General features: G+C 42.1%; 1 protein-coding gene across 3 annotated transcripts in view; it reads left to right on the top strand.

The window, feature by feature from the left end:
• Nucleotides 1–3,352: 3,352 nt before the first annotated feature.
• Nucleotides 3,353–18,466, top strand: part of cpne5a (copine Va) — a 64,409-nt gene continuing 49,295 nt past the window's right edge. For all 3 annotated transcript variants that reach the window (XM_056423444.1, XM_056423446.1, XM_056423445.1), the window contains exons 1-3: nucleotides 3,353–3,462; nucleotides 15,374–15,414; nucleotides 16,219–16,265. In XM_056423444.1, coding sequence (XP_056279419.1) covers nucleotides 3,353–3,462; nucleotides 15,374–15,414; nucleotides 16,219–16,265 — 198 coding nt within the window. The remainder of the gene's footprint in view (nucleotides 3,463–15,373; nucleotides 15,415–16,218; nucleotides 16,266–18,466) is intronic.

Genomic DNA, 18,466 nt, shown 5'->3' with positions numbered 1-18,466 from the left:
GTTTTATGCTTTTATTGACTGCTGACCCCTGGCCCGTAGGGGCCGCTAGTGATAACACGGCCGAGTTAATTGGCGAAACTTGGCCACTACTCCGTGGCCAGAGACACAGTGGGGGAAAGCCATGGCGTGTATCCCCACTTTTATTGTTTTCGGTGGTGTGTTTAGCTAACGGCGAACAGATCTACGCTCATGTCCTGCAGCCAGAGACGCACAGTTACCACAATATAGTAAGTGCACCTGTCTAGTTATCAACCTAATTAACAGGATGACTGTCTGACAGTGTGAAAGAGTAATGATGAGTCACTGAGAATTCTCACCCAACTTTGCAGCTCAGGAGGATATGCAGCGTTTGAGTCTTGTTAAACTAATGGTTTGGGTTTTATTGCACATTTAAAATAAAATAAGAGCAGTGAGACTCAAGCATTATCGTAAATGATTTATTATATAACTTTTGGGTCTCGCTGTTCTCACCAGCAGCCCTGTTTCCAGCAGCCATATTCAGTGAAGAAGCTCTGATGCACACTGACCTTATCTGCCCTGCCCTATCTCTGAAGTTAGTGCATACCAGAGCTACAAGGCATTGTGCATATTGGACTTTCAGGAACAGACTCCAAATGAATGTCAATGGTGTTCTGTGTAGGCTATCTAACAACATCAAACACATCAGCCTCACAAGATGACCAACACACTGTTCACAATCAGAAAGAGGTACATTGATGTTGGAGTGTTGCTGTAGGTACAGATGGGACATATAGTTGTGATACCGAAAAGTCCAGTTTGAGTAAAATATAGTGACGAGCTCAAAGCTAAGTTACAGGCTCACACGTTAGCTACTTCAGACGGTCATAGAGGGGTCTGCTAGTCATACCTTACCCCGCAAGGGGTTGTATCCGATGGGTTTATCTCTAGAAGTATTTTTCTAATCACACAAATTTCACTGAGAAACCTGAAAGATACACTACTCACCCCGGCCTGCACAACAAATGCAGGTGTGGCACCATTTTGTGGAAATTTAAAACTTGTTTTTATCCCAGGCTAACATGTTAAAAGTGCATGCATAAAGCAGACAGCTCAGATATTACAAAAGTACATCTTTGAAGGCACAACCCGATGCTGGTTTAAAAGATGAAAAATAGCGTTATTAGCTGAAGGAATAAAACGGAATGCAAAACTCTGGAAAGTCGTCATGGTAGTAGTTTCATTTATTTGTGTGTTATACATTTGATTATCTCGGACCTCAATACTTTTTGTTTGTTTTTCCATCAGAATTTGCATTTAATCACTTTAAGTCAACACTCCTGCTCACATGTAAAATGACTCTCCTGCGAAATCAGTTTGCAGTAGATGTCCGAAGCAGCTGTTTTGACAGCAACTGACACTATAAGCGCAAAAGAGTAAACATAATAGGAGCTAACGTTTACGCTAGAAACAAGTCCTGTACTCACCTCATCTAAACTGCATATACGAAACTGTTATTTTTGCTGTTTGAAGGTGAGAAAGTGAAAAAAATGTTAAGTCTTAATGTCTTGTGCTAATAAAGATAACCTCCTGGCTATGTTTTGGTGGGCGAGTCTATGTAAATGTTTTACTTGTAGTGTCTCATGGGATATTTATTTTGTTTGGATAGCAGATGATAGATAGTTGTCTGACAAATAAGACAAATGTTTCATAATCCTCAATACAATGTTTTAATGAATATGTATAACTTTCAACATCTGCTCTTCTTGCTGTAAGCTACTGCAGAGCAGCAGTGATGTTGGAGTTTGTACCTGTCATCTGGCCTCCTCCCTCTGCTGAGGCCTGCTGCTGAGCAGGTTTGGGTTGCATCGCTGCTCCCTCACACACGGACTCCCCGCAGAGAGGGTCCATACAGCTGTAATTACACTCCTGCCACAGCTATAGGAAGTGGGGCGGCTGTGGGTTGGAACAGCGGAGGACCTCACAGCAGGCAGCAGGGGACAGTGTACTCAAGGGAGTTGAAAATCAACCAACCAAAGGCCACCACACGGCCTAATTACAGAGTGAACATGACTAATGATGAAGCTGCACTCTAGTGTTGTGTCCGAAATGTACAGCCCTCATCAGCACGAGTCTCGCTCTGGATGTAACGACAGCAGTGGGTTACAATAAGACCTCTCACAATGCTTGCTGCTCAGCAATGACATTTGGAAAGTATACGGACGTCATTTAGTTTCTATGGCTGCATGATCCATATGTGCTCTGAATATATGTAGCCGATAGGCATTTCAGTCTATAAAATATAGAGTATGCATTTGTCTTAAATTGATACTGCTCTTAATACATTTGTGTAAATTGGTGACGGTTCATTTGCTGTTCGTCTGTTTGCCTCTGATAATTGGTTTCAGGTGATTTCTTAAAAAGAAGGAAAAAGCAATCACTTTGTGCACACACGCACACATGTCCACAACATCTAATGGCATAGCAGTTTACCTGTGAATCATATGTTTGATATAGGTAGAATTTATCCAGATTAATTTTTATCCAATTAAGAAAACGATGAAACATAAATGAGGCTCCGCTGGAACAATATATATATATATATATATATATATATATATATATATATATATAATATATGTATGAAGTAGGGGCAGAAGACAAACACACGTCATTTTTTACTGGCGAGATATAAGCTGTGCAGGAGTGTAAGGAGCTGTCCAGATGCTGAAAGTGGACCATGCCGCCTTTCAATTACAACAGCTGACTGCACTGGAGGAACTGATGTGATTTTAATAATAGGTGAATATAAACTATTCATCGTTTGCGTGCGACATTTTAATGTGTCATTAATTTGAGGCGGTTATTTAACCCGCCACCCATTCTTATACCAAAACAGCAAGAAAGGAAAAATGCAATATATATTCACGCTCCCCGGTGCTAATTTATTTTCTCTAAGCTGCTCTTAAAACCAATTTGGAGCGAAATAACGATCCGCCCAGTCAGAGAGCGACAGCTTGAATCTGCAACGAGTTGTGTCCGTCGCAGCCCAGCATGTAGGATAATGCAGACAGGAGGGGTGGAGTTCACAGCTTTTACTTTTCAAACGCTGCTCTGGCAGAAGAGCTCATTCTTTGCCTGGTAAACAGCGGAGTTGGCGCTGATGCGTCGTGGCATGTGATCCTATACTTTAGTCAAATCAATCGCCTCACTGCTGCAGCCTCCATTAAACTTTCCATGCTGTTGCCCGCTCAATGGACAGCACTTAGGAGGTTTGTCTGGACCGTGTCTGCTCCTGCTCGCCTGCCCGCTGCGCTCCGGCTCTCCACTGTCAACTCTCCAGGTTCAGAGGCACTCACGCAGCTCAGGTAGCTGGCCCGGCTCTCCTGCACACATGGAGGGAGACGTTATGGACAAAGTGGAGGCCACGGCCACGGTCCGTGACTTCGATCCCATCATGGGGAGCATCCCGGCAACCAAGGTGGAGATCACCGTGTCCTGCAGGTGAGTCCGGTGCTGTCTGCGCCAGGGGTTGGGGAGCTGCGCACGCTATCGTGCGTGTTGCCGCGAGATGACAGAACAGTGTTTGTACAAGTAATGTGCCATTTAACATTTTGTTGAGAAAAAGAACTACGTTTAACATTTAGAAGAATACAAAACTACAAAGGTAACATTACTTTATAGGAAACATTCTCTCAGAGTATATTGCTCTGCTGAAAGGCGTATAGAAGACAATACAATCAATAAATAAATACCTCAGCACCCATGCAGTTGTCATTACGCACAGGGATGTTCAGAATGTCCATCACTCTAGTGAAACACACAACGTGCCGTACATCCCACGCTCTCTACTTTTCTTTGTTACTTTGGGGTAAAGATTTACGCTTTGGTGTCTATTAAGATTGATCAATGTCTCTCTCAGCGTTTCTCGTGGGTATACAGCGCTGTGTGAGTGTGTGTGTGTGTGCGTGTTTTGCGCGCGCCAAGTCGCGTGCGCGACATATCGACCGTGATAGAGTTTGTTGGCGTGCCCGAGAGGTTTCCCCCGAGGAAACTTGTCGTGTGTGAAGCCGTGTAACAGCAGGATCCGAAAACAACACGACAGAAACGTGAACACACAAATTGGAACTAAATATGAAGCTTTCAGTGAATCACAGCTCCAAATACCACGGAGATGTCAAGCGCCTCGGCTGGATAGGGCGGGGCCCCGCTGTTGCAGGTAGAGCCACTGTGGACAGTATGCTGCTGCAACATATAGGGGGCGTTATAAAGGTCGATGTATATACTAATTATAACTGCACCGATGTATACATTCGGTACAGTTATAATTAATGTTCCAGGGACTCCTCCGCTGTGCGTAATTTTGCCATAATCCACAGTGTTTAACTCTTTGTAACTCCTGGCTGCATTAGTATTATATGCATATTAATGATGTGGTCCCAAGGGCACTGCTGTTGAAAAGGGTCCCACAGAGATTTCAGATAATAATGTATGTTCAGCTATACATGCCAGAGATTAAACAACCAACCACTCTGTTCTCATCGTTTTCTTCGCTCTCTCTCATCTGACATCTTCTTGAAATCTGCATTCACGCTTTCTGGTGGCACACGCTGATGTCCTCCATTTTGAAATTCTTGTTTTTATTTATTTATTTTTATTTATTTTTTATTCCATTAAAACAAAGACAGCAAGAAATCACTCAGCAACAGAGTACAAACAATACAACAACAACTCACACACCAAACACACACAAACACATAAAAAAAAACAATAAAACATATAAAATAAAAAAATAAAATAAAAAAAAAAATCATAGCCAACCAAATCAGCAAAACAACACCACAGCATAAAAACACATACACATACTCACATCAAACATCTCAATCAACAGCTCGACAGCTTTTTTTTTTCCTCAATATTTTTCAATCTTATTTTGAGAACACAGGCTGTCCGGAGCAGGAGACCTGCAGTAAAAATTAGCAAAAAAAAAAAACCAAAAGCAAACTTTCCACGGATTCCAAGAGGAGGAGGAGAGAGGAGGAGGAGAGCAGAGGCACAGAGAGGGAGATGGTAAGATGGTAGGGTTTCTCAGGGTTTTTAGCTGAATTATAGCGAGAGAATCTGGAGAATAGCTTGGGAAATAATATATATAAATGGACATGGATGGATTGTCCGGATGGACAGAAGAGTCCCAACCAACCACAACTGACAGAGGCAGTAAGAGAGAGAATGATTTGAAGATGATGCTCCCAAATGCTCCATAGTAAGTAGTAAAGACAGAGAAGAGATGTATGCATATATAACATAAGACCATAATCAATCACAGGCATAATCAATAGCAAAGCATAAGTCTCTTTTTCTTTTTTCATTAAAAAAAAGAAAAGCAAGAAATAGAACCCAGCCTCACAACTCAACTTTTCTCTTTTTCAGTTGCTGAATGGTTTAAAAGAGAGAGAGATCAATCAATCAAGATCAGTATTTATATATGATGATACAGACTCAATCACATTGCCCTGAAATTGTTCAAGTTGTTCATCAAATCCAACATTGGTGTTGCCATGTAACCTTTTAACCCATTTTTGATATAAGTCACCTTTCAAAAGAAATATGTTAACCTTTATAGAGATGGCAGGTTGGGAGGACGGTGCAGCTTTACGGGAAGAGGGGGGGGGGGCTGTTAAAAGAAAATTAACAGCATTAAACCCCACAAAGGCCTGGGGTCTTGCTTTATGTAACCAACATTTATTAAATTGTGTGTAAAACTGAGGCAAGAGAACGTTTGTGTGTGTGTGTGTGTGTGTGTGTGTGTGTGTGTGTGTGGCAAGAATGTGTGTACGGTATGCATTTGGAGCTCAGGTTGTGTGTGTTGGTTCACGGTGGGGCATTTGCTGTAAATAACATCTGGACTCTCTGTTGGTGCACACTTATGTTTTTTCCCTCAGTCCTTCATACTTAAGATAGGATCTGTGTTGATGCCCTGCGGTCAATCTGCAGCTCCCTTCTTTGTCATTAATGTTTTTCCAAACAAAGACTTGCTCAAGGACACAGTTTGATAGAGCAGAACAAAACCATTTCTGCTTTCATTGAGCCTTGAGACATTTTCTGTTTTAGATGCATAGACTTCAGGTCCTGTCTGTTCTTCTTTGTGACGGTCTTGTTTTGCTCATATCTGACCTCAGAGGATTGCTTCAAAGATCAAACACTGGACAGCTGAAAAGTTAAACACTCAGCCATGAAGCAATTCCTCCCACTTATTGTCAAGTGTGTATCTGGTCCCTCCAATAGAAACAATATGGTGTGACGTGGGTGGGAGGCACAGGCTCCACAACTCTGTGTAATTGATTTAGTCAGCCTGAAAGCTCAGAGATTGCAGCGCACATGGAATTGAATTGTGGCATGCAGCCCCGTAGGCGTTCTCATAACCCTCTGCCAATATTACAAAAAGCCCGCTGACAAACTGGAGTGACTGAAGCAGACAACCCCTTATCGAAACACCAGCGTATCACTGTGATGGCACATTGTTCCCACTCTATAGCTCTGATTGGTTTTGCTCACAGGTCGGCCAGCGAGCCGAGTCCAGAGCATCTGCTGCTTAGCTGCAAGCTCCAACGCAGCGATGCGATGGCTCTTCAAACTCAAGTGGTGACTATTTCTACGACATGCCAGCTAATTACAGTCCAGTGGTTTAGGCCAGGGCTCCCGGGTGCTTTTACGACCTTGATTCCACCTCTTAGTGTGTTCATTTGTTAATACTGAAGCCGCTCTTATGAATATTTCATAAGGTATTTATGTGGTTTGCTACATGTTTTAATTAAGTAGTACATGTTAATCCTGCTGGTTGGTCAAATGTGCCTTTTCTTTCTATCAGCTTACCAGACCGTCTCAGAGTTCTCATTGACTGTGACTTAAGGGAAACTGGGTCTTCAGCTCTTGTGGTTCCACTTTTGCTCATGAATGTCGGAGAAATAATGTGCACACAAAATCACAAAGCCCCTGAAGGTCTGACACGTGGATTTTCAGTTCACGATTAGCTTTTGTCTGTGTGTCTCTTCGTCACGGATCCATCGACAGGATGTCAGGACCGATGTGTAAACGCCCGGTTTACTCTAGTGCCTCTGTGACCAGCACGAGGGGCCAGAGCTGCTCAGCCTGACAAGCCCCAGGTTTACAACCCTTATCAGAGTAGAGTGAGGAACACATTATTTCTTGCTCCTGAAAGATTAGTTTTTGGTATCTCATTTGTTAGAAAGTTACCATTGAGAGGAGACTATAAAAATAACAATGATTGAATGAAAAGCCCAGATTTTGACAAAATCAATTTGACTCCATGATATTCACCAAGCACAAGGACATAGCTTCAATTTGAATATCCCTTCCACTCAAAAACACGTCAACAGACACATTATAGAAAAGTATTAGTCTTTTACAGCGTGTCAAACCACACCACAGACATCCTGTTAGAAGTGCAATCAGCTGACAACGCCACCCTCTCTTCCACTTTGCTCAGCCTCCCTTCTGACAGCTTGAATAGTGAACTTTATCAGCCTCCATTGTCCGTTTCATCAGGACGAAGACAATGCACCATGTCTATATCCTCCTGTTCTCTGCTATTACTTCGGTGCTCGCTGTAACCATTTATTTGCTGTGATAGATGGTTAGACTTTAGCACCGCATCCAATCACAGTACTCCAATGCTTGGAGGGGATCTAACTCAACAGGGCCACTCTGCTGCCCGAGGGATTCATTACCTCGTGAAAAACACACAAGAGGTCACATGACTGCCAGCTTCCTGTGACAAATGGTAGCGGGAGAGGGTACCTTGCGCAAAAAGCCACCCGATACGGTTCCCAGGCGTCAATCTTAAAACATCTGGCTTCCTCATGGGAACTCTTCCTGGGGCAACCTTTGCAACAGAGGGGGGAAGCCTAATTAAATCATCAGGACGATGTGGCGTCGTCGCTCAATCTGTCAAAAACAATGGCGTGAACAGAGCAATTGGGATTCAAGCTGTGTGAAAACCTTTTGTTTATTCCAATGCTTTATTAACCGTAGCTCTGCGGTTGCTGTTTTGTTAAAATGCTGTTGTAGTTGTTGTTCTAATTCAGTCTTGGTTACCCATTCAATCAAACCCTGTGACCTGTTTTTTTGTGGGTGGTTGAAACATCCTCTTGTTTTTCTCTCGCAGAGAGCGAGTTTGAATTGAACTAGTTTGCATTGTGCAAGAGCATTACTTATTAATACAAGATCTCAGAGTAGGAGAGCAATTTAAATGTGCAGTGTTTTACTGTGCTGCTCTTTTCATATCGTGTTCTGGGTTAAGACAGACTGGGGGCGAGCTCGCAGCTTTTATCTCGCAGGATGACTTGTGTGCGGCGTGTTAGTGATGTGTCACATCTGTTTTGGGGATCAAGGCTGAGAGACACAGGGGTGCCAATAGGAGGTAGATTTGTTCTCATTCCAATTTGGGGATGCTAAGATTGCAGCAGGCGAGTCTCACAGGTCGACGAAGCAGATGATTATGCATGATCCCCTGACACAGGGAGAATGAGTTTGGATCCCAGACACTTGGCTTGTGTTGGTGTCAGTGTTATTAATATATTCTCATTATGGATTGATGATAGCAGAAGGGGATCCCATGGATACACAGTAGTGGTGCCATGCCAGTGGTGTATAACACGCTGCATGTTGTCTGTGTCATCTGAAAGTGTTGATTGGAATGACAGGAAAAGTCAAGAGGGTGATGCAGCAGTAAGAAATCATGTCCCTCTTGGCTCAGAAGGATCAAGCTGCTGTCGTCACTATTTTCATAGAACCTGAAGGGTCAGCAAAGTATCAGGGGATTTCTGTATCAAAGGATATTGTACCCAACATCCACACTTGTCTGGGAAACGTGCGAGCTGGTGGCAGATGTGTACAAAGTGCGACAGGTTGCTCAACCACATTGTGTTGCATCCGTTGAAGGTCTCTCAAATGGGTTATTGCAATGTCTAAACGTATCCGAGAGTCATTGTTTTGCGAGATACGTTCAAGTGTATGATGTTATACTTTAGCCAACAGGGACATTTGTGGCTGTGTTGTGGAGAGTATGTGTGTGTGTGTGCTTTTGCCATAGAGCTGTGTGTCTGGAGAAAATGTGCAAATACAATTAATTTTGCCTGCAGGGAAGTGGATTATGAGTCAAACTGTGTGAATTGTGCAAAATAAATGTAACCACAAGCTACAAAACTATGATGATGATTATAGCCTTCTGGAGAAGCTGTCAGTTAGTCTAAATTCATTAAGTCTGTTGTGCTTTGTGAAGAGGAGAAGAAGATATAAACGTCTCATTCTAAAGTAACGAAAACACAAATGTTTTATTTCCAGGTGATAATAAACCAAGGTAAGCATGCCAATTAATATTTCAATCAGGAGAGACGGGTATTTAGAGTTTAACAATCATTTATTACAATAGCATATTGCAATAGTGCAACGTCTTTTTGGCGTTTGGACTCCATCCTGAAGTAGGACAAACCAGGGGTAGAGATGCTGATATCTGCGCAGGCAGAATCCCCCCCATGGAGTCCAGACACTGGTGGTGGTGTAGAAGAAGCGTTGCCGTAATGCCGATTGGAGGAGCCTGGGGTGGAGGAGGGTCGCAATGACCAGATCTGAAACGACAAGTGACAGCAGCAGAGGAGAACACATTTTAAAGTTTTACCAACAACGCTGTGATAGGCTTACACAACTGGGCTGCCTCTGAATGGTTGGTTCATTCATCGGGCCCGCCCCCAATCAGCTAATGGAATAATCGCTGCAAGACTGAGACTGCTTGTGAATGAACCAGCTGTACCGAATGTCTTCCTGTCTGAACTTTCGCTGCCTACATTATATGTATTGCTGCCAATGGATGGATCCCCCTACAGGCTGCACACTGCTCCTTTAAATATTGAGAGGATATCAGTGAACACAGCAGGCTCTGTGAAGACCAGATACAGTCAGAAACAAGCTGTCTGAAATGGTTCCCTGGTAAATATATTGTATTACCCCTTGGCCATTTTATTTGAGTGTTTGGATTCTGAGTTCTCAATCGATCCGCTAGTGTCCTTAAAACAATCTTCAATAGAGTGAATAAAGTATTGTACTTTATGCTATTGATCACACAATGCAGTGTACAGAGTGTTACATTTAACTCGAGAGCTAATTATTGAGTAGTGGCTGTAGAGGGAGGAACAAAGGAGTGATCAATGGTGTGAACTGCCTCTGAAAACGTGGCTTCATAGCTCAAGGATTTATGTTTGACATTGATAATTCACAAGAGAATAAACAAAGTTAATCAAAGTAAAAACGATTAAAAAAACATTAGTATCAGTATTAGAGTTTAACACAAAAAGAGAGATTTAATTGACAGTAACAACTCTCATCAGATTAATGACATGATTTGAAGGTTATCTTTTAACTCTTTGGCTCATTTGGCTTAAAATCTATATGAACCTTATAGGAAGGACCTTCTATCAGATCGGTTGTCGCCTGGGTCCAGACCTCTGAATGACACCCACCTCATTACAATTTTATTTGGTGGAGACAGATTCAATAGATAACTGCACAGGCAAAGCATTCCTTCAGATGCATACTCACACTGCATACACACACCTAACCCTCCTCATTCACACCCAATTCAGTCTGATTATCAGACTCTGTTATAGACCATGTATTTCCAGCCCAGTGTTCACATATCAGGTTAATGAGTGTGTCTTTGAGTAAAGAGGTGTGAGATCATTATGGCTCACCACCACTTTACCTGCTGCGTACTACTCTCCACCCTTTGGGCTTTACGCTTGCAGCTATCTCATCCCTGGCTCCCTCAATTAGTTTTATACTCTGAGAAAGTTTCTGTGAAAGCCTTATTATCATGAACACATTGACCCCGCTATATCTCCACTTCACACTTGCCTGAATCCAAGCAGAGCTTACTTTCTCTATCTCAAGTTAATGATCAGTTAGTTATTAGAACGCCCAAATATGTAAAAGCTTAGAAATACTTCACTGTGCTTTATTGAGTTCCTAATGTAGAATTTGATGTGATTTTAATTTGATAGTTTGTGTAGTACATGGTTTAGTGTGTGTGCCTGCAAGGATATCAGCAGCTGCGGTTTTCTAACAGTCGGCTTAGTGCAAAATTCTCTGCGAGGGTTTAAACAGCCACATAGTATCAGTGTGTGCATCGCCCTCAAATCTACACAAAAAAGACCTTTACCTGCACACACCCTGAGCTGTCACACTGTGCAATTAGCTGTGATCTTATTCCCTGGTCTGACATTGGTCACACACCAAAAGCCCCTCTCAAACGGAGTCACGGCACATGTGAATTCTCATCTATTATACGAGCAGCTCTATGACCGAGATTGTGTCACTGCCTGGGAGACGGCCGCCCAGGGAGTGCTCGGCTGCAGGTACTGTCGACCCGGAGAGTTCCCGGGTTGAACAGAAACGGAATAATTAAACAGATGGAGGTGGAGAAGACACCTGATGCCATCACAGGGAAGGTCAGCAGATGGGTCTGGAACCAATTGTCACACCGGGATTAGGGTGGACCCAAATGCACGACTCAGGAGACAGATAATGCTGATAAAGATCCTTTACTGAAAGTATTGTCAGGAACGGAACAGACCGAATAAACAAACACACAGTGGAACACCCAAGGGCTTGGTCTGAGAAACACAAGACAATCTGGCAGTGGACAAGTGGAAGTGAGGGAGCTAAATAGTGAGGGACTAATGAGTGGATGGGCTGCAGGTGAGAAGGGCGTGAGGACCAGGTGAAGGGAATGAGGGACTAACGAGGGAGTGATCAGAGGCAGGTGAGGGGAGTTGGATTGACGAGATGGGAAGCAGCATCTGGAATGACATGATAGTTAGTGACAGGATGAAAACAACTTATACAAAAAGGAAGGTGTGGAGCTAAACTGTTACACCAATAAAGGGACCAGATTGTACATTGAATGAAACGGAGGGTTTTTTGAGATCCAGACAAAAGCAACATTAATGTGAATCATCACCTCTCACGATTCAGGGATGCAATGCAGGCAGACATCATTTCCCATTATGAAATGCAGGAGTTCATTATATTGTATCAGTCGTTTTTTCAGCAGTAGTGCTCCTTGACGTATGTATCTGATGGTCGGTCCTGCATTATATATTGCTGATATTTCTTTTTAAGAATTACAAAAACACCCTCAAGGAAAGTAGTATCTCAGTCTAAATAATGGAATTCCTGCAGTTTGTAAAGGGTCTGCTGACCTCTGCTGCAGCATATATTTCACGTGTTTGGTTCCGTGACCGTTTCACCCCTGAGAGGCTGCTTAAGGCCATATTAAACAAATGTTAGACCTATTGCCCCCATGGTGTATGAGAGGAAAGACAATGTTGGTCCTCAATTAAAATGGAGAGGGCCGTAGGGCAGTAGTGAAAGGGAAGTGACTTGAAAATGCTAACTGTCCTTCACTTTCTCCTCCCAGCAATCTCCCATTTTCTCTAATGAAATAAAGAGACGTTCCTTCCTCAGAGACTTGACTTTCAAGCTTGTATTTGTGTTGTCCTTTTAAAGCACAATGAGGCAGCAGTACTGTAATTGGCAAGCCAGTTTAAAGCCAATTTAAAAACACTTTCCACTGAATTAGATACCATTGGTGCCAATTATGATTTTGACAACTCTAAGAAAGTGGAGGAGTTTTAAGGGACTTCTGACAATAAGGCACTGCGGGTGCAGGAATTAATTCTTCCATTTCTCAGTTTAATAATCGGTTACATGGACCGAGGAGCTGCTAAAATATCTCCAGGGAACTGATCGAGAGGGAACGTGTTCTCCTATTACATTCTTCTAAATTTAAGTTTACGTTTTAGAGGTCAAATTTCCTTTACTCTAGTGGAGATGTATCTTAATATTTAACATTTATCGACATTGATGCAGCCTGAGAGAGTTGCAGATTTTGAATCCATGCATTGGTTGGGTGATACTAATTCATCATTTGCTCATTTTCCTGGTACTGCCTTATTAACCAAGTGTGCATAACCGATAACTGCAAGCTTTATTCATTGACGAATAAACACATTACTTTGTTGGGGATGATAAAACAGATGAAGGAAAGCTATTTAAATTATATATTTATTTATTTCAAGTAAAATTAACTTTAATTTCTTGTTATTTTGTTTGTTCCACATCTAATCATGCACTCCAGACTCTCGCTTCACATGTGATAACATATACAATGCTCCAGTGACTATTCTCCAGTGAGGAGATTATTATTTTTTTCACAGTTTTAATGAAGGTGAGATCAAGAGGAATACGAGTAGAGTTTCCATTTGCATTCACGTGTCTAAAATAAGAAGACGGCCAAAGTGATTACAAACGTGCTTCAGTATGAAAAAAGGGTGATGGATGAAATGTGGTGTGAAAAGTAGCTGGATCTAATTACTTTTGTCCTACTTTCAATTAACTTTATCTTCAACAAACTTGTTCTACATCAGCTTTCGAGATAATGATCTTCTCTCGGTAATACCCATTATGTGGCGCCACTGTATGTTCTCTGGCCAAGTGAACAGTACGATGGTGGATTCGTTTGCGTTGGTTTGTGTACATCTGTAAACTGATAATTTCTCCTTGGACTAGAAATGTTCTGCAAGACCAAAGTGAGGTTCAGCAACACAAATGAAGTCTTGTTTACGACAGTACATTATGTTAATGTCAAAATAGGACGTGATGTTTTTTTCACGTGGCCCGCTCTCTTCACCGCCGAGAGACGGGATGAGGTGACGGGATGGGTAATGGATGCCAGACGGTTACAGGTGGATACAAAGAGGCAGTTAGTCATGGCTGGCTTTGTTATCTCCACCGATAATTACACTGACAATGTTCCAGCTGTAGTCAGGTCAGCCAATTCTAAAACCTAACCAAGCTACATCTGTTCTCCCCTCGTTTCCCTGTGACAGCGGTGTTTGCGTCCAGGAAGGCAGCATCATGTGCACATGAATGAAGACCCCTTGCTTGTGTCCATCCCTGGTATCCAGCTGTCCCCTAAAGGGATGAACCATTGTTGTGCGCTACATGCATGTTATTTATGGATGCTGTTCACAATCCGGGAGCAGAAACAAGACATATTTATAGTCTTTTTCACTATACTATACTACTGAGATCATGTCTCTCATTTAAAATGTTGCATTAAGTGATTGATGCACAGGCCCGTTGCAGTAGCCTTGTGTTTTAAAGGTAACATCTGCTGTGTTAGGTCTTGTACAGTGAATACTAAAAGCTAATGACTCGAGTTGTCAGGGAAATGTTCCTGTCTCCCAAAGAAACACAAGCACAATCCAGTCTGGAACAGGCTAAAAATAGAGATTGAATGAATCATGGTAATGCTGATTGCCGGTCTCTTATATTGAATGAGTATGTAAGCCAATCAGAGTGTCCGGGTATAGCACCTCCACAGCGAGCAAGGCAGGGTTTTATTTTAGAATATATATATATACTGTATATAAAGAGCATTCACAAATAGCACACTATTCATTCTGATGAAAATTGCTCGAGTATGCCAGAAAGATTTCTTGACCAATATCAGATATGTATAAGGAGTTAATGCTTCGACTGATCATTATTTGTCTGACCAAAAGTCCAAAACACAGATATATACTACGAGACAAAGAAAAGCAGAACATTCTCACATTTGAGATCCTGCAACCACAAAAGGTTTTCCATTGTTTCACTCGAAAAAATGACTTACATTATTAATTAATTATCAAGTATTTGCTGATTTTGTTTTGTTTTTTGTTGATCAGTTAATGAAATAATACTTAAAGCTCTAATTCATCCTGTCGTCAAGGAGAGTATAATAATGTACTGATTTGACTTGGACAAAGTGGCTCAAATTATAGTGCAAAGAATAATTTTGAATGTGTGTCATTGTCTTCATTGTATTTCTATTGTTTCGGTGACTGCTACGACAACATGCTTGTTCCTGTGGTCTTGTTGAAATGTTGTCAAACCTTTGCTGTGATAACGAGTATAAACACGGGTCCATCGATGCCATACATCTTTTGATTACCAGTTTTATTAGTATTAATTATGCAATTTGTTCGAAAATAAGGTAATAAACAAAAGAACAAGGTCACATTTTTGCATTTTTAATACTTTCAAGAATGCTTCACTTTGAGTTTAGCAGTTGTTAAAATGCTACACTTGAATACAAATAAATAAACAACCTTGCCATGCATGCCATGATCTTTTTCTTGACGGTGTGGTTTATCTGAAGTAAAGTGTGGTTGTAAATTCCCGTGCAATTATTGTGTCGCCCTTTACAAGTGGGATGTTCCCCAACTTTTACACAGCGGTCTCAAACACATGCCCAACCCTAATCTTAATGTGTGACTGTTTTCTTCTCATGCAGGAATCTCTTGGACCGAGACACTTTCTCCAAATCCGACCCATGTAAGTTCTCAACAATTCTTCCCAATGCGTATTGCAGTTTAGCCTTTTCTTGTTCCGAATACGGTTCATTGACACCTCTTCTCCTTTTTGCAAAGCTATACTTTTAACTTTTGCTGAGCTTAACTTTGATTTAGTTTACTCTGCTATTTCAAAGTGTTCGTTCAATAACTGCATATCATTTGCACAGTAATGTGACAACCTTTCTTCACTGAAAGTACCTTAATGCATGCAGGGAATAAAAGTCATCATTTGAATACAAATGGGTATCTTTTGGTGGGACACATGGGGAACCTCCAGAAAGGCATTTTCTTTGATACTTCCTGTGGGATAAAGAATGGATCAGACATTTATTATAATAGGGTGGAGGCTCAAGCCCTGTGCAAATAAACTACTGGGAAAATATCACACTGGCCTGTTTTATATTCGCCTGAAGATGAACTCTGGGATATATGACAGGTCACGTCCTGTTCGCCAGCCTCAGCCTCATTTACTCGCAAAATCAACAGAAATACACAGAATCCTGCAGTTAACAAATTGTATTTCGATTGCACAGCTTAAACAGTGCTCCAGCAGCCTGAGATCTGGCTTTATAGCTTTGTTCTGTGCACATGGAAATGAAACCCAGAATGTCATGGAATGCAGTATCATCAAGGGTGGCACTTAATATGCTGTCAGGTCATTGCAGGATACTGAATGATGGATGTGAGCAAAGAGGGAACACTCCGAACACCATTTAAAGACGCAGGATGCTTGATTGAGATTGTGAAGTGACAACATATTCCCCTGCTCTCTCTCTCTTCTCAGTGGTGGTGTTGTACACGCAGGGCGTCGAGTCCAAACAGTGGAGAGAGGTAAGAGATTGCAGCCGTCACTCTGTCAAGGCAACTCAATCAGGCCCTCGGTCTCCTCTCCATGACAGCTCTCTGTTTACACCCCCTCCTCCCGAGCTTCCCCTCTTCTCCCTCGAGGTAAATGCTGTGAGTGTCAATCATTTGCAATTGATTGACCCTGTGAACATCCGCGCGCTGGTCAGAGCTGTGCTAGCTGTGACTGATTAAGGTGGCAGCTATTTGTATTAGAGATATATTAGGTAGAGGAGGCCGAGATTGTGACAAGACAGAGGATCCCATTGGGATTATTTGTCCCTGTAATGTTAACGGATGACAAACAGAGAAACAACAACATTCTGTAAATTAATATTTCCGGATTTTTCTTGCAGTCGGATATTCTTTTGATCTACGGCATCCAGCTATTCTTTGCGACCATGAATCACTTTTTTTTTTTAAAGCTAAAAGCCAACTAAATTCAAAATGTATCCAGTCCAATCAATACTGTATGTATACAAGCTGCCTAACTGGAAGACAGATACTGTGAGAGCTCAACATATTTTGCTTCTGCTCCCACAATGTGGCTCAATGGGAGCGATGTTTATGGATTCCAGAGACCTTGGTGTCACGCTGCCGCACAGCGGTGTGACGCACAGATTTAAGAGTGCGAAACCACTCGCCGCCAAGAAACAAAGGTTCAGTTATAATCTGTGTTTTGGTGTTGGCTCTTGAAGATGGAGGATGGTTTAAATCAGCTTTCAGTGGTACAGAGCAGGTTTCATGAATTTCAACATGAGACACACACAAATTTCAAATGGCAAATTAACACACGCATACACACACAAACACACACGCATAATAATATTTGACCTGAGAATAAACTGACACAACTGACTCACATTTCAACTTAAATCTTGAATAGGTTCAAAATAATTTTCTTGAGAGTTGTTGTTAATATTTTTAGTTTGAATGTGTTTGGGGTCATCTGTGTGTCTCCATGGTGGTTCATTCTTATCGCACCTTGTGTGTTGTGTGTCTGTGCTCGTCAATCCTGCTCACCTGACTCCATTATACATTTCCCAGCAGGGACAATTAACCCGAATGATTCGCTGAATGATTGACTGGTGGGATGTTTGATCGATGGCTTAATTGATTTTTTGATTAACTGAGTGAGCTGATTGTTCCTTTGCTTTACTAGTGATTACATCAAAGCATTGGAACACTCAGTGGAGAGTAAATACTACTTAAACTTGGTGGCTGATTATAATTTCTCCTCAAATAACCATCAAGAGTGGTCACCTGGCCTTGGCCCACAGTAAAGCTATCATCAGTACAGTGATAATGTTTGAGTTAAGCCAGCAGTTTTACTCAGTCATGCATTAAACAAGAATCAAGCTCGGAGTTCAGGCGGGAAGAGCCTCTTATACTTGTCACCGCTGGCAACGCGACCCCGCCTCGAGCTTACGAACAGCCTGATCGTGTCTCCCAGAAAGAGAAAGAGAGACAGGCTTGTGTTTTCAGTGCTGAGGAGAGCTGGCTTTGTGAGCAGCAGACTCAAGCTGTTCAGTATTGATAAAGCTAAGCGCCCCGTTTGCCCCTCTGTCATCTCATGCGGGTGTGTTCTCCCAAGAGTAGATAGGGTTGGTCGGAGAACCTTTCGCTGTGCCATCAGCCGTCTGGAATCCAATTGCTCTTCTGGGGGACAAGCTCCACCATCGGCTGTGAGTCGTTCACATTCATCCATCAAGAGAAGAATAACAAAACAAACGGATGGATCGTGTTGTGATTCCAGGCTTCACTTGAGACCTGTACTCCATTTGACTTATCATTCAGCATCCTTACTGACAGACCAGAGGCTTTCCTTCACAACCTGACTCAGAGAAACTCATGCATGTATTTGTTGTGTGCATGATATATTTGACAATCCATAGAACTCAGCGGCACATTTTCTAACCAGGACAAAAAGGTCAGACCATATGGCCTCCAAAGCCTCCATTGGTTACCTGCTGCTTTCAGATAAGATTTAAAATCCTCCGTTAAGTTTACAAAGCAGTGTCTGCTCCATGAGCAGGTTTAAAGTCCAGTGAACTGACTTCAGATCAGTTGGGATCAGTATTTCTGCATCTAAATAAGGGAACAGTTTGCCTGCTGATTTTAGACTTGCTTCAACTCAGCACACGCTTGGTGCTTTTTGTTGTTGTCTTTTTGTGTTTGTTGTTTTATTG

Source organism: Pseudoliparis swirei, chromosome 9 (assembly GCF_029220125.1).
Source record: "Pseudoliparis swirei isolate HS2019 ecotype Mariana Trench chromosome 9, NWPU_hadal_v1, whole genome shotgun sequence".
Classification (NCBI taxonomy): Eukaryota; Metazoa; Chordata; class Actinopteri; order Perciformes; family Liparidae; genus Pseudoliparis; species Pseudoliparis swirei.
This window is presented reverse-complemented; position numbering and strand designations above follow the sequence as displayed.